Source organism: Tauraco erythrolophus, chromosome 3 (genome assembly GCF_009769465.1).
Source record: "Tauraco erythrolophus isolate bTauEry1 chromosome 3, bTauEry1.pri, whole genome shotgun sequence".
Classification (NCBI taxonomy): Eukaryota; Metazoa; Chordata; class Aves; order Musophagiformes; family Musophagidae; genus Tauraco; species Tauraco erythrolophus.
Window position 1 is genome coordinate 39143859 of NC_141467.1, and position 17016 is coordinate 39160874.

Genomic DNA, 17016 nt, shown 5'->3' on the forward strand with positions numbered 1-17016 from the left:
CACACAAGTTCCATTGACTTCAAAGAGAGCTGTACATGCACAACAGTGACATGTAAAGTCGCTCCAATCCTTTAATCTTCCAAGAATTTAGTATTTATTACTATCTCAAAATAAAAGCCTTTTTTTTTTCTTAAAAATAATCTCAGAATATTGACCATCCCTCCAGCAAAGCACTTAGGCACGTGATAAACTTTAGGCAAATGAATAGTCTTTTTCATATCCCATTTTTAAGTCGGTAGCACTGCTTACATGTTTAACGCTAGGCATGTGTTAAGCACTTACGGAATCAGGACCATAGAAGAGAGGTTCCTTCATCAAAGATATCAGTCAGAACACAGGAAGTATGACAACTTCTTCTTCACTCTCACCTCCAAAAAAAACCTAGGGGAATAATTGCTGACGTTTGCAACTATTTTATTCTGCTTCTGAATGTGTTGGATTTGTGCATTACAGTCATTGGGGGCAAACTTTAGTCCACTCTGCGCTCTTCCCACAAAGGAGGGGTGAAGGGTTAGGTGGATGATGCGCACCGCAGGCTGCGCCTGCAGCGGTACGGCTCCGTGGTGTCTTGCAGAAGGGACCTGCGGCAAAGCGACAGCTCATCTGCCAGCATTTTGCCATGGCCAAAGGTCAACCTGGTTCACACTGAGGTCAACGGCAAAAATCCTGTCAACTTCAACTACATTCTTTGGGTAATAAACTTCTCTTTGGGGTGGCCCCTTACTTTCACATTTGTCTTTACAGCACTCATTACGCTCCGGATATTCCATAATTGCCACAATTATTATTCTTGCTTACTCTACAGGTTTTTTTGGCATCACCAAACAATAAGAACCAAATAAATACTGATACGTATTCATAACCAACTCAAGAAAATCTTGGGGGTGAGATTCTGGGACTGGGAAGTTTTTCTATCCTCAGAACATTTTTCTGCAGCAGAGAAAGAACAAAGAGAAATAATACTGTTTATTTTGATGATTCTGAGAAGCTAAAATTCACCCTGCTCATCCCAGGAGCAAACAGCTGGCAAACAGCTGACAACATAGATATCAGTCAACTCCCACGTATCTCACAATATAATACAATAAATATAGGTAATAATGATATGACATGACAGGATGTATCTTTGATCGGGTGCATTAAAAAAAATAAAATCTTACACAAAACTACCTGGAAAAGATTCCAAGAAGTCTTCCTTTCTCTTTCTGCCTCTCTTACTTTCCTACTTTCCTAATATGGTTGCATATTTGTGATTTTTCTGTAAATTATGGTTTCCATTTGAAACATTTCTCTTTAATTTCCATATTCCCAAAAAGTCATTTTACTATTTATGTGGTCAAATCCTTCCTAATGTGATTTGATGGCCCATAAATAGTAATATGACTTTTTATGTTGTCTATTGCTTATGTAGAGTTTTCAGAAACCCTATATTATAGCTTTGTATTAAACCCTGATAATTTTCAGGGGTCATCACTATAATATATGGCTGGAAGACTGCTATTGTGATGCTGTTGTCAGCCAAAAACCTTGCCTTCAAATGTGTGCCTAAACCATAGTATAACATAAATCAAAATATGTGTCTGCCTAGCCGTATATCCATTCTGTGACTTTAAATATTTTTATAAACACGAGTGCAGGACGGGACACTGGGGACTTTTTATAACCAATGTTGGAAACAACAAAACATTGAAAAAAAATAATCCACACATTATAATTCTATATCAGAAATTATCTTTTCTGTACATTTTTAATAAGGGCAGAAGCTTACTTTGGGTGGTAAACCTCATGTCACTCTATATAATTTTCTATATCTCAGCCACTAATATATTGACCCCTGAACAAAACACTTGACAACCCATGTACCCCTAGACAAACTCTCTCACGTATACACAAATACAGGATTTTCTGCATTAGTTTATGATCACCATCCTGGGATGGTTAAGTGACAGGTGACAAAGACGATGCCAAGTGAACATACTTGGATGGAGGTGTCGGTTTTAAAAGTCTCCCAGCCATAGAGGTGCACAGAGCTGGTGTTTTTCACTCAGAATCATACTCTGGTTTGAAGGCAAACACTAAATCTATCCATAGCCCTTACTCCAATGTGGTCCAGTAGGAGATTTTAAGACATTTAGACTTTCCTTATCCCTTTAGCATTTCCAAATCTCCCACCAGCTTAGTTAATGAACATCGGCTAGCTCTGACTGCCTTCTTGACTATGGGGTTCTGTTTATTTCAGATATTCCTGGACATCACAATGTTTCCATTTCACATCTGTTCTAGAGGAGGAATGAGGGGGAAAATGAGAACCCTGCATGTGCAACGCAGTGCTGCTGGTACTAACAGAGCAGGGCTCTTCTCTGCTCTGTGATCTCTGCAGCAGTCCTAAAGCGCTTTTGAAAAAAATCACCATCCTCTGCCAAAACAGCCCCCTCCTGCAAAGAAATTCTGTATTGCAGAATATAGCAAAAAATCTAAAGGACAGTGCCCTCCATCCCAGCAGTAGCTAAGTTTTTATGAAACTGTCTACGGCCAAGTTCTGCAAAGCGTTACAGAGTGTGCATTCTCCTCACACCACTAATTCCATCAAATCTAATGAAGCTGACTGTGGGAGTTAGGACTACAAACACAAGATCAGGACTACAGCATGTGAAATCCTCAGAGATGAAAGCGTAACGTAGTTTGAAAATAGTATTTCTGTTAATAATGAATACTCTCAATTTATACCAGATTTTGTAATGTTTCTGGGTACACAGCGCTCTTGTGTTGCTGTCCCAGATGCTCTCCTTTCTGACTGATTTGGTTCCCTTTCACAAACAAGCACCCCCTGCTCACCCTGGGGAAGGCACTTAAGGGAAAAGGGCAGTTAAAATTGCAAAACCAGGGAACTGACTGTAATAAAGTGCAGGGAAATTCCATGTAAATGTGGCCTTTAATTTCTTAGGCCTCTGCAACTTATCAGTACCTTTCAACAGGGCTAATGTCAGGTACTGTACAGCATTCCTTATTTTCAGAAAGCTGTTTCCTAAGGTCCAGATGATGTTATAAGTGGTATAACATGACTCAAAGTAGTTTTGCCAGATGTGATATCCCCTGTTGCAGCCTCAAATAGACTGAGAATGAGGAATGCATGCTCCATTAATTTCCATTGGAGTGAAGAATGCGTTACCCCTTTGCCATTCCCATGCTAAGAAATCTTCACATAGTCACAGCTTTATTTTCTTTATTCAGGAAGCCATATATTCCAGCGTTCTCCTGTATTTGCTTTTTGAGGATGTTCACCGACTTCTTCCTTTGTCACTTTTGCAACACATACGCACAGTCCTGTCTACACACACTGACACAAATTATGTCCTCAGGGGAATATCTACAATGACCTGTTACTTTGGGTATTTCATTTCTGGTTTTCTCCTTCCAGTGATTAAACCCACAAATTTAGTTAATGTACAGAGCAGGTTTTGTGCATAAATCTACCCCCCATAATTGCTTTTAAAATGCTGGAACCACTTTCAGACGCTGTCATCCATTTCTTAGGCGCTGGCCTCCTTCTTTTGTGCATTCAGTAAATCAAAATTCACATGACTATTTCCCACCAGACATTTGTGTAAGGTAGATCAGTTCTCTGTGTGGTCTTTTTAAATAGTGTTTTTGGCAGATTTGGAAGAAGACACATACATAAATAAAAAGAAATTACTAGAAAAGCTCTTAAAGAATGGTAACTGCTGAAAGTCAGACATGTTAACAGAGGAAGAATCTCATGACATGTCTCTCTCACATTGTTATGCTGGTCATTGCAAATCGTTCATCTCACACCACCATTCTGAAGTGTTACTTTATTATTAAAAGTGTCAGTAACTTGGTCTTTTCTGAATTAACTCCTCTTCACCTCTAAATGACAAGAAAAAAGGATATGTATCTTTTTAGCCAGTCAGCAGAACGGGGCTAATTCGCACCTTGCTAATCCCATGCTCCGCTATTCACACACAGAAAATGGTGGTCTTTTGCTGTAAAGCTTAAACAGCACTGATGGAATTGTAATAGATCCCATGTTACTACAATTTCACTGTGATTGTAAATATCTATTACAAACGTTTGTGAGCATACTGGAGATGTACGTCTAGGTAAAAGCAAATTGCTTATGTAAAAAATAAAAAAGTGTAAGTACAGTCTGCTTTCTGTTGCTATCATTTGTAAAAGTTTCTTCATTTACCGCTTTGTAAACTCAGTAACTGTCCCTGGGCTCCCTAATCCTTGCTACAAATAGGGGAAATTTCTACCATATTTATGCCAGGCTTTGCCAGAGTTTTCACTCGTTTTCAATACTCAATGGCTGCATCTCTTTGTTTAAATGAGTTCAAAACATACCTAGTGTTTCTTACAAGAAGAATATAAAATGCACCTAGAGAGATTAACTCTCAGTTCATCTCAGGTACTCACTTCCATCATAAAAATGTATTAGTAGAAAGCTAGGAATGTAGCCCAGATCCTCAGCTGATGTAAGCTGATATACTTCCACTGATTTCATAAACTATGCTGGGTTATTTCAGAGGAGGATCTGTCACAATTCATCACTGCTTTGAAAATTGTATGGGGTGATAATCACAGAGAATATTGCTACATGTCTGACATATTGCACCAATATTGCTCAAACGTGTTTTTTTTCCTTGTGTAGCAAGTTGCTTTGCAATGCGTGAACAATACTAAAATTAGGATGATGCTAGTAATTTCCTGATTGCTGAACTAATCTCATAGTCTGAAAGCCTGAGAGTGGAAGAAACAGTAAAAAGCTCTCAGATTCACAAAAAGAAACAAACATGCCCTTAAAATAAAATGAAACCTTTTAAAAGCACAGATATCAAGCTGAGCTCAAGTTCACAGAGATTGCTCAGTAGCGTACAAAACTGTGGGATTTTTACCAGCTCAAACAAGGTTAGAAGTTTCACCTGTTAAAAGCACTACGAGGAACAAGGCAGCAGCAGAAGGCCACCCTCACCAGCACGAGCCACCTGTGCCCTGAGACTTGAAAGCCAAGTCTGCTCCTCAAACAACCAGGCAGCTCTCTGGGCCTTCACAGCATTTCAGGTGTGTTTTGAAAATAGTGCGTGGTCTGGCTGTCCAGCCCAAACATATGACAGGTTGTAATAAGATCTTCCTTGCAGGATTTCTCAACCAGTCTGAGGTAAAAAGGAGCGTGGAAGTCCAACTAATGGAGAGCACCATTTGGAAATGCTCAGTGCCCTCTCTACTGTAGTTGTAGTTCTCCTCTTTGCTGCCCTTTCTTGCCTTCTGATTTGGCTCCTGCTCCAATCCCTTCCCCGACAGTGACATAATGACATGTTTATTAATGAAAACATGGGCTTCTGCTGTCCACATCTTCCTCTACTTTCAGTGGCATCAGCGTCACTACTTCTTCTTCCCTTTCCTGTTCTGTTTGTGATTGTGGTTAGTGCCCTCCTTCCTGGACCATCCCATGACCGTTTTGCTCATTATCCCAATTGTAGTTGCTCTCCCTTGCTTTGTCAGACACTGCTAATGTCGATTCCTCACCCAATGCCAACTTTGCCAATGCCACAGCACTCATTGACACATCATTTGAAAGATCATCACGTAGCAGAACATTTACCTGCACAACAGAAGGAAGGGAGGTCATCACAGAACAGCTATGCTCACCCAAGTTACCCTTGGGTGGCTGAACATGAGTGACAGTGGTTGTGAAGCTGCAGTGCAAAGCTCCCATTAGTTTTTCTGTGAAAAACACATTGGACCGTTTTCTGCTACACTTTCCTTGATTTTAGATGTGTATGTCTTAGCTAGAAGTCAATAACACACGTGTACTAACTCACAGAGAGCTTGCATCCTCAAGTCTCTGACCAGGTGTATCCAAAAGGGAAGGATAGCAAGCCAGGGTCAGCGGAGATGTTCCCTGCTCCATCACAGGTTTGACTGCAAACATGTGAAAGTCACGTAGCTCCTCAGATTCTTATTTATAAAATGTTGTGAGGCTGGGCATATGGCAGGACACCTCAGAACTCAACTGCAATGGTGTGCACACGCAACTAAGCTAGCTCTGGACAGGTGAGTTAACATGGCATGGCTGCAAAAAATCCTACTCTAACGAAAATTGGAAATTTTTTTCACATGGGAAGTGGCTCCAATCAGGTCAACCCTAAGTGACACTACTGTATTGGGTTTGCATGGCAAGGTTTTGGTAGCGGGGGGGCTGCAGGAGCTTTCCCTGTATCCAACAGAGCCAATGCCAGATGGCTCCAAGATGGACCTGCCCCTGGCCAAGGTTGAGCCCATCAGCAATGGTGGTAGCGCCTCTGGAATAACACAGTTAAGAAAAGGAAAAAGTCGCTGCGCCACAGCAACTGCAGCCAGAGAGAGGAGTGAAAATATGTGAGAGAAACAACTCTATAGACTCCAACGTCAGTGAAGAAGGAGGGGGAGGAGATGCTTCAGGTGCCAGAGCAGGCATTCCCCTACAGCCCATGGTGAAGACCACGGTGAGGCAGGCTGTCACCCTGCAGCCCATGGAAGTCCGCTGTGGAACAGAGATCCACTTGCAGCCCATGGAAAACCCCACAGCGGAGCAGGTGGATGTGCCTGAAGGTGATTGTGATCCCATGGGAAGCCCATGCTCAAGCAGCCTGTTCCTGAATGTCATGGTTTAGCCCGGCTTGCAACTAAACACCATGCAGCCACTCACTCACCTTTCCCCACCCCCTGGGGATGGGGAAGAGAATTAAAGGGGAAAAGGGAAGGATACTCATGGGTTGAGATAAGAACAATTTAATAGTAACAATAATATATCAAATAATAATAATAATAATAATAATAATAATAATAATAATAATAATAAATAATACAAACAAGTGACGCACAGTGTAATTGCTCACTACCCTTGGACAAACACCTGTCTTTTCCCAGCAAATGATCTCAAAACAGAGAAGTCCCTACACTGCAATCCCCGACGAGTGAGAGGCCAGAAAAGAGAGAGAGGGAGAGAGAGAGAGCACTCTGAGAGTGCTCCATTGGACAATTTAGCCCTCAATCCTGGGTCTAAGTTCAAATCATAAGAGGAGTTGTGGGCCCTTTGTCCTGGCCATGCTCCACCCCAGCCTGTTGTGCTCCTGCATATGGGCAAAACACGGGAAGCTGAAAAGTCCTTGAGGTCTCAGCACCAACTATAAACATCAGTGCACTATCAACATTCTTCTCATAACAAATCCCAGACTAAATCCAAAACACAGAGCTCTTCTAGCTGCTAAAAAGAAAAGCTAACTCTGTCCCAGCTGAACCCAGGACACTGAAGGACTGCACCCCGTGGGAGGGAGCCACACTGGAGCAGTTCATGAAGAACTGCAGCCTGTGGGAGGGATTCCTGCTGGAGAAGTTTGTGGAGGACTGTCTCCCATTGGAGGGACCTCCATGGAGCAGGAGAAGAGTGTAAGGAGTCCTCCCCCTGAGGAGGAAGGAGTGGCAGAAACGATGTGTGACAAACTTACCGCAACTCCCATTCCCCATCCCCCCTGCACCACTGCGAGGGAGGAGGCAGAGAAAATCGGGAGTGAAGTTAAGCCCACAAAAAAGGGAAGGATGGTGGAAAGTTGTTTTAAGATTTGGTTTTATTTGTCATTACCCTTCTCTGATCTGACTGGTAATAAATTAAGCTAATTTCCCCAAGTCAAGTCTGTTTTGCCCGTGACGTGAATGATCTCTCGCTGTCCTTATCTCGACCCATGAGCCTTTCGTTATTATTTTCTCTTCCCTGTCCAGTTGAGGCAGGGGAGTGATAGAGTGGCTTCGGTGGGCACCTGGCATCCAGTCAGGGTCAACCCACCACAGCTACTCAGCTTGGGCAGATGTCAGTAATTTTGCTCTTGCCTATGCTCATTAAATGCCACTGGACTTGTGCCACATGGTGCAGAACAGGAGGCTGCGAGGCGCTCACAGACTCTGGAGTAAAGAGCAGAGATCGTTACTCCCTTTCCACCATCTCAACTCTCAAGCCCTTCTTTTACTACATACTATTTGACTTTTCAGTTTTATGAACTGCACTGAGCTGAATTAAGAGTTCAAAGCAGATGGACTAATTTACTTCTTTCTGCTCACAGTCTATGGATGGACTGCGGTTTCTTCCCCTTTACCAATTATCTGAGTTTATCTGACAGAGCGTTTTTCATAAAACAGTTAATCAGGAGTATTCAAAAATATAAGCCAAATTACTTAGCTAATACTGGCCACATGAGAAACATGTTCTTCTGCTCTTTCAGCTGATTGGGTGTACTCAGACACATCTCCACAGCAAATATTTATATCTACACCATTAACATTCTACTTGAGCCTATTAGAGTTTTGGTGCTCTACTCTATTTGTAGCTCTAATAATTTAAAAAATCTCTTTAAAAAAATTATTTCAAAACATATATCTCTATAATAAATAACACAGATAGATTACCATCAATCTGAGTACTCAAAAATTATTGCAAAGCATGAGAGTTTCTACCTTCCCTTCAAATGATTTCTAATGTGGTAGTATAATCCTTCCTTCTCCATTTATTATCCTATTTATAATCTTCTACTAACCTTTATGTTACCATTTGTTCCTAGTGCTTACTCAAATAGGGAACCTGAACTTAAATCCTTCCCTGGGGTCTGGCAAAGATTTAGGTGGCACTGACTGCCGCTCTGCCCTTCCTCGCATGGCAGACCGAAAACTATGTGGATTTATTCTTGCCCACAAAGATTCCTTCCCATTCAAAGATATTCAAAGTGCCACAGGCACATAAAAGGTATTCCTTTGGCTGTACGGGCCCATAAACACTTCACTGAGAGCAGAACCTTGTTTTCTCAATGGACCTATGTGGATAAAATTGAATACTACGGAGGGAAGTAAAATCAGGTTATAAAAATGTACCCACCCATCACTTCATGTAGTGTACATGCCACAACCTGATCCTGTCTTGCACCGCTCTGCATCCAGAGTAGCTCTATTAAGGACATCACATTTCGAACTTGCTCCATGTCACTAGGAGCCAGAATTTGATTGCATGCAGCCACATCATATCATTTCTAAGCAGAGGTAACCTCAATGCGGACTTCCTGATCACAGCTACACAAGGCCTACTTACTTTATTGTGCTCTTTAAGACATGCAAATCCTAATGTAATCAGGCAGGTGCTTTCCTCGGATCAGGTGATCCCCAAGTACATATGTTTTCTGATCTCACAGCTCTCCCATTTCATTTTTGCTCCGCACTTTTGGATGGCAGTCTGTGAGCTATTTCAGCGGTGAGCCAGAACAGGCTGCACAGAAGTGCTCCGACAGATGATGGTATGATATGAGATACAAGACGCGATGACGCCAGTATCTGCAATTGGTATACATGGCCTTTACGGCTGGCGCAATGAAAACATGGAAAAATCTTGCCTCAGAGGAAAGTTTTTCCCTCTGCGTTTTGCTGCATTTTCTGAGAACTTGTTCAACCCAAGGCAGAGAGCTTCAGTTAAAGCTTCCACCGTGACCAGACCTCAAACCATGCTCGTGGCACCACTGCTACCAACCCGGCTGCGCTGTGTCATGACCAGGCATGTGATAAGCCCAGGACTTGTGGAGGGGTGGGAGTGGGGGGAAGAAGCTTTCTCCTCCACCCCCTGCACAGGGCTGCAAGCCCTGCATCCCCTGCACCACATTTCACATCATCCTCAGCTTTCTCCTGCTCACCTCTTGCTACCCAGCTCCCATCCCAAGAGAGCTCACTGCCAAGGAGAGCTGTTAAGGGGGCAAAGCACCCGAGTGCCCAATGCCCCTGTGAACAGCAGCAGTGAATCCGGGCTCAGCCGCACCCCTGGCAGACACCCACTGTCAGCAACCTGCAGTTTATTACCAGAGTGGATAGAAGCACTGCCTTCGCCCACCCAAAGCACAGAAAGGCACGCTTTGCTCCTAACAGGTAGTGAACTCCATAACCCAGCGCACCTCTGGCATCCCTCATCCATGCTGAAAGCAACGAGGTGTTCCATCGGCCTCCTGGAGGCAGAACCGGTGGGGCAAGGGGAGGGAGAACTTTCGCTCGGGGGAAAGGGAAGAAAGGGACTAAGGAGAACGTGCACTCACATGTGAAGCTCTGACAAACAGCCGTGTGATTTATCATCATACTCCCACTTGTAACTCTAACCTAACAGTGTGTCATCTTTACTTTTCTTGTTATTTATTTACAAGTGCATTTTCAGTATCAACCCTTTCATTCATTAATCCTAATGTGGCCTTTTTCAATGTCTACTTACCATTTTAAATACTTACTATAATTTACAGGGCTTTCTTGAACACATCCAAGGTATATTATATGGGGCTAGCTTAATGGAAAGTCTTGTACACCAAAGCAGGAAAAAAGCACATTTAATTTATGGTGGCTTTGAATTTTGCTCATAATTTACTTCTGGAAAACTATTCATAGAAAGCCACACCAATGAGAATTTTCAGTGGCAACGTAGGAGGAAAAAACCAATAAATGCTGATCTTATTATTCATTTTTATTTTGAAAGCTTTCCCATGTTGCATTCTGGGATTATGTAAACTACTTATAACTTAGCAATGTAATTTTGGCGTCTCAATATGAAAGGAATGCATTGTAATGGCATGCGGGCTGTAGCAAGACATTGTTCCAGGTATGGTCCTAAGAGCAATATCTAAAGCTTTTTGATATTAAGAGTCATAAGATTTCAGTCGTATGTATCCTTCACCAACACCAATGTCAACAGGAGCTGAAGAAGCTCAGCACAAACACTCATGTCTAAAATTTACAGCAGTCCTAAGCAAAGAAAAGGCTCTTTCAGCTCACTCCTTCCTTCTGCTAATTCACTAGCAAAGTGGGGGGATCACCTGTTTCTGCCCCACAATATCAATTCCAGCACAACCCCATAAAACACTGAAAACAGATGGAGCTGATGATGTAATGGGCAAAATAAGAAACATTGCATGGGTTTGATTACCCTTTTATTAAGGTTTTTTGAAAACCGTCCGATCTTGGGCAGACGTCCCATTTTAACTGCAGAGCAGCGGGACCCTGAGAAGCTTTTCCTACCCAAGCATTGCAATGAAACAAACTGAAGAGGGAAATAAAAAGTGGCCAAAATGCAGACACAAAGCCGAGCAGCAGCAGGGGCAATGCTGGGAGACTGCCTCAGGGGTTCACCTGCATGCAGCAGCCTTTCGCCCAGGGTACCTTTCCCCACAGCTCAGCTCTAGTCCCACGTATGTGTCACCTCCAGCTCTGGCTGGCCGGGAGCTGGTGCGCCTCAGCCTGCCGAAACCGTGGATGGGGATAAAACGCACAGCAGTAACTCTCCACCGCTCTGCAGGGGAAAGGTGCCGGTCGCAGGCAGAGGATGCAGCCAGGTTGCTGTCAGTGGAAAAAGTGGCTCACCTGCCTGCATCTGTCTGTCATGTAGTGGGCAAGGGCTCCCCGCCTCCTCCCGTACTTCGTTTCATCCCCACCGTCTTCTGCTCCGTCCTCAAGCTCTCTCTGACACCCTCTCCATCTACCATTTCCCCAGCCTCTGGCAGGATATTCATGAGGTGAGAGGACGGCCCAGGGAGAGACCAGAAGAAGGCAGGTACGCTCCACTGTGAGCGTTTCTTGGGCTCCTGCCACTGTGCTTCTGATCCTGAAGCCTGACAGGCAGAGAAATCTGGCCGACGCAACCCCTTCGTCTAATATTTTCCATGGAGAGGTGGAGCTATGGCTGGTGGAACGTTTTCATAAGTCATTGAAAGAAAGCAAAGCCTCTTCCATCCCTCTGCCACTGGCTGCACAAAGATCGTCTGTTTCTCGCGTGCACAGATCTTAACAACATTTCACCTTTGAGAAAGATGATTTCTGGTCACGGTTTGCAGAGGACACAGAAAATTGCTTTTGGAAAGGCATACTGGAGGGCTTAGCCAGGACACAGCTCCTCCAGGGCTACGTGGTCCTGCAGGTCTTCCTCAGCACCATTGTAAACCCATTGCATTAACAAAGGGACCCTAGAAAACCTACCTGCCATGGATCACTTTTATGGCAGTACCTTGAATCCGAATCGTAAACATTTGGCAATATGAATATCCTTAGTAGAGAAGAAACAGTAAAATAAATATCGTCTTCCAATTTTGTCAGAAGACTGCTCTCCTCAGTAAGAAGAGGTCTGGCCTGAGTAGTACGTGTGATATCAGGGCTAAACAAGTTTAATTTGATTTTATACTTTCCCATGAGTCTTAGCATTTTTCCTTTCACTGAATATTATGACATAGAGCCACTGCGGTTTGTAAGGGATTTTAAAGATTGAATGTGAAAGATCCTGCAAAGCAAAACAGATAACTATTTATTGTTAATATAAATAATAGAATGAATGCTCAGAATGTCTCGCCTCAATCTTTTTTTTTAATGACCGCCCATTTGCAGTCATAGTTTTGTGCCTGCAATTAATTGTGTCTGCTATAGAAACTGTGGGTTGCACTTAATTGTGACTTTGGCTGATAGCACTTTGACATCTGGCTCCTTAGTTATTCTTGCAGATATGAAGGTTCTTTTAAATACTTGCTCATTTGTCATTAAGTTAGGCCAAACAATTTCAGGAACTCAAAAAGGATGTATTAAAGAGTTTGGAAGATAAACATCGCTCCGGTATTGACACTTCATCAAGAGAAATCTCTGGAGACTCATTTGTGGCTTTGCCACAAGCGGTGAGCAACGTATAGCTTAGACTGTGTTGCTTCAGCAGCAGACCAGGAATTGCTGGGACTTACACTACACTCAAGGATGTGATTTCCATGTGTAGAGGCATACCCAGTTTATGTCAAGCTACAGTGAGCTCACAGCAGGGCACAGAGTAAGACCTTGTGCCTCTCCTTCCAGGAAGGCTTGTGTCGCTCACACTCAAGACCAGGCTGCCTCGACGTCAATGTTTCTGAAGCGTCAATCAGCTAAATGAAGATTAACTTGACGAATCTCTATCCCTACTGCTTGCACAACACTCATTGCAACCACAGGCACAAAATCCCTGTCTAGTCTCAGCTTCTTTCTGCAAAAGAAAAAGTGGATCAACCATGTAAAATTTGCAGTACCTGTCCCTGGGGTGTCTGCTCCATGACAGCACACTGGGCAACTGGAAGCAGGGTAGAGTCCAGCTTCTCACCTGATCCTAATCATTGTTCAGTCAGCTATTCGTGGAAACAAATGACATCCCTGCAATAGCTGCTTTCTCAATATGAGTACCGTGGCCTCCCTGCAGAGCTGGAGGAATGTAAGTTTTAACCTGTGAGTGTTTTGAGATCCTCTGATGGGAAATAATCATGTTCTTTGTGAGAAGTTGTAGCAAGACTTTTTTCCTCTGAAAGCAACCAGTCTTCCCCACCCTCTCTTTAACTTTGCTCTTCATCCGGCTGTAACTTGTTCAGAAGGATAGAATGGTGATCACACGCAGAACTCAAACTGCAGAAGATGGCCAGCATTAGATGTCTATCTCTATCTCTCTGTGCATCTGTACTGAAGAGGTCCTGGCACCCTCTTTGTCATTTTAAAGCCTGTTCTGGAGCACTTATGACAGTTTAGAAAGAGTTCAACAGAGCTAGACCACAACTAATGCATTGGAGGTTGAGTTAGGTCCAAACACAGATGAATCCCAGATCTGATGAGTACTATAGCTGACTGAAAATGAACACAAAGAAAAAGGCCTCAAACTGAGAAATGGGTTCATGGTAACCTACACAGGGATGAGAAGTCTGGAAGAAGTCAAAAAAAAACATGGAGAGGGCACCAAGGTAGAGCACAAGCAGATTCAAGGAGGAAGACCAGTGGTGGGAAGATGTTCCCTGGGATTTCCAGGAGGTGGTCAAAAAGGATGTAGAGGTGGACAGAGACAGAAAGCCATATGTGGAGACAGGAAAGAGGCTGCTGTTTAACACAGAGCAACCTGAAAGGAGAAGGAGTGAGATCCTCTACTCATCACTAAAGAAGGAGAATAAATCCCTGATGTGCAGAATTGAAGACTGTTGCATACCCTGAACAACAGGGCATGGGGAGTAGGAGGCCAAATGCTGAGGTGAGGGATGTGAGCTGTTGTGTGGGGAACAAGATGTTCTACTCAAAGGACGATCAAGCCAGAGCCCTGCACCAGGAGGAGGGGGATCGAGGGCAAGCTGGGTGCCGCTGGAGGAGTCACTGCTGCACCAAGAGCACTGGTGCTGCTTACAAGTCATCAAAAGCATTTTTCTGATAATTGAAACAAAATCTGGCAACATTGCACTAGAAATACAAAGGAAGAAACATTAGACTCCCGCTTCAGCACTGGCAAGCTGAAGGGAGCTGACTAACAAAACCTATGGGGAAAGAAATTCTATTTTTTGGCATAAAATGTGCACAAGGGATTAATATATCTGAGTATTTGTTTCGCTTAACCTTGGTATAATACTCTCCATGTTGATCTAGTGAACAACAACAAAAAATAAAGTTAAAATAAGGTTGAGTACAGCCGTTCAGCTGTCAATCTAAAATCTTATTAGACATGTTTGTCCTCAAATTCAAGTTATAACACTTTTTTGATTGATAGAAAATGACAGGTAGTAAAGTTATGCAATTATGCATGGAGGTGACATTTTTTCTCCAATAACACTTTAGGAATGTAAGAATTTTGTCATCCTCACTACCTGCCTTGTTGAGAAGATATGATTTACACTCTTATCTTGGGGGAAGGGAAAAAGAATGGTTGCTACCTCGGTGAATGATCTGTGCATATTTTAAATTGGAATATACATCCTTTTTATAGTACTATATCCAGACATCTTTTCAGAGGAGAGTTTCTTTGGGGCTGTATGCGTTTTCAAAGAGCAGCAGCAGGAACCACACGCAAGCATGAGGTTGACATACTGTAGCAAGAAGACGACCTGCCATAATACCCATGTACGGGACGCTGCCCAGAGTCCAAACATAGCCTAAACTTTTGGCCAACCCTTTCCCATTTCAGGGCGTAAGGACTGAAAATGTCTGCACGTACATTGTTTTCTTCCATCTTGTGCTGTCTGGCACCCGATACCTCCAAATTGGATATATGACACGGACTGCCATGCGTACATTATGATGTCCACAATACTCAAAGCTTGCTAATGAACAATAGTTAATATTAGCAAAGCAGGCTTCAGAGTTTAATGAAAAATATCAATTCAAGTGAAACTGTGGTCTACATACATTATCAAAGAAGGGCTAAGGAAGAGGAGACCTTTTTAGGAACTACGAGACACAGAGGGAAAAGAAACAAAAAAGACTATTAGACCATTCCTAACACCCGATTTAGAAAGCAGTCACCTGCTCTCTCAGTCAGCAGTCATGTCCATCACTGCTATGTATCCAAAGCAATGTACCTTCCCATGCTCCAGCCCAGCTGCCAGCAGTGGCACGGGACCTCACGAGTGGCAGGATTAAACTTGCCCAGCGTGTAGGGAGCATCTGGGCTGAACTGGGCTATGCATTTCTGGAGATGCACCAGGAAGAGCCATCCTACAGCCCTTCCCTCCTCCATGGAGCAGTCATTAAGGCACACTAATACTAAGACAGCATTTCAATACATACCTGATAAATATATAGGAATTAGGCTAATATTAAACCAAAGGAGATGTTCAAGACTTGCACTAAAAAGAAATATTCCCATACTTGATTGTAATGTATATCCTTGTTACTGATACCTAGAATTTTAGTAATTAGAATTTAATCAATAGTTTGTGATTAATATAGGTTGCAATTGATTTTAATAATATAAAGCTATAAGAAATATTTCAATGAAAAGTATGCTCGTACAGTAACCAGATGCTGCTATGAAAGCCTTTGTATAATCCTGTACCAAGACCAAAGGGATAAGTTAGAATCATGTAGAAAGTAGATAACGAGTACAAGTTGACCTACCAATTGATTTATGATACTTACATAGAACTAGAAGAATGCATGTAGCTATCAAGGTTTGGGTTAATGAGAATGAAGAAGGCCAGCCTTAACGAGTTATGGGTACTTGCCAAGAAACCATGAGGTAATTACCAGAAACTGTGAACTTAAGCAAAATGTAATTCCGGCAGGGGGAGATCGCGACCACCGACTCATAGACCACCTACCCATATTATACCCCAGACTCATTTCCAGATGATTCTAAATTTTATTGCGCAGAATCGGAAATAGGAGAAGAATATGCTAATGATTTTCGGGAAATAATTTGTTTATGCATGTGTAAGCTCTATATAAGAAGTTTAATTTTGGTGCAAGGTGCGCACGCTAGGAGGAGATATCCCCCGTGCACCCGGCGCCGCAATAAAGAAGTGTCTGCTTATCTACATCCCATTGGTGTTGATAAGTTTCTTATTCCGGATTTTCGGTAACAGTTTTGGCGACCCAGATGGGACCTCGCTGAAGGAGACCGGAGGAGTCGGGGACCTGATCGGTTCCAGCCGGCACCGAGGATTTCTCGGGGACACCCATCGATCCCCGATCCATAAGGTTCTTCGCGACGTCCTCTGGATTTTGGGTAAGACACTTCTTTTGTTTTAAACGAGTGGGTTCGAGTCCCACCGTTGTGAGTGGGTTCGAGTCCCACCACATAGAGGGGGTTCGAGTCCCGCCTCTGGAAAGTGGGTTCGAGTCCCACTGCGAGTGGGTTCGAGTCCCCTCGCTGTAGCCTGCCTGTCAGTCGCGGTGAAAGCTGCGCAGGGTTGGGCAGAGGATCCTCGTGGAGTGGAAGCCTAGGCGTCTGCCCGTAAGCCATAAGCGAAAGCTATTGCAGGGTTGGACATAGCGGAGACTTGGAACCTATATGCTAGCTATAGTGTTCTATAAGTTGTGCCTCTAACGTAAGTTAGAAGTTTTCTTGTGTGCTATATTGTGGAATTGTTTGTCTTGACGGGGTACTGAGGCGCTGAGTTTTGTGTTTATTGTGTTACATACTTGTATTCAAAGTAATAATTGCAGAACTGTGTGAGTGTGACTGTGAGAAAGAGACGT

General features: G+C 43.2%; 1 protein-coding gene across 1 annotated transcript in view; it reads left to right on the forward strand.

Annotated features, from left to right (window-relative positions):
* Nucleotides 1–9359: 9359 nt before the first annotated feature.
* Nucleotides 9360–17016, forward strand: part of LOC147529000 (uncharacterized) — a 34829-nt gene continuing 27172 nt past the window's right edge. Inside the window, 2 exon segments of the mRNA XM_086608944.1 lie at nt 9360–9589; nt 16401–16543. Of these exon segments, the coding sequence (XP_086465070.1) occupies nt 9360–9589; nt 16401–16543 (373 nt within the window).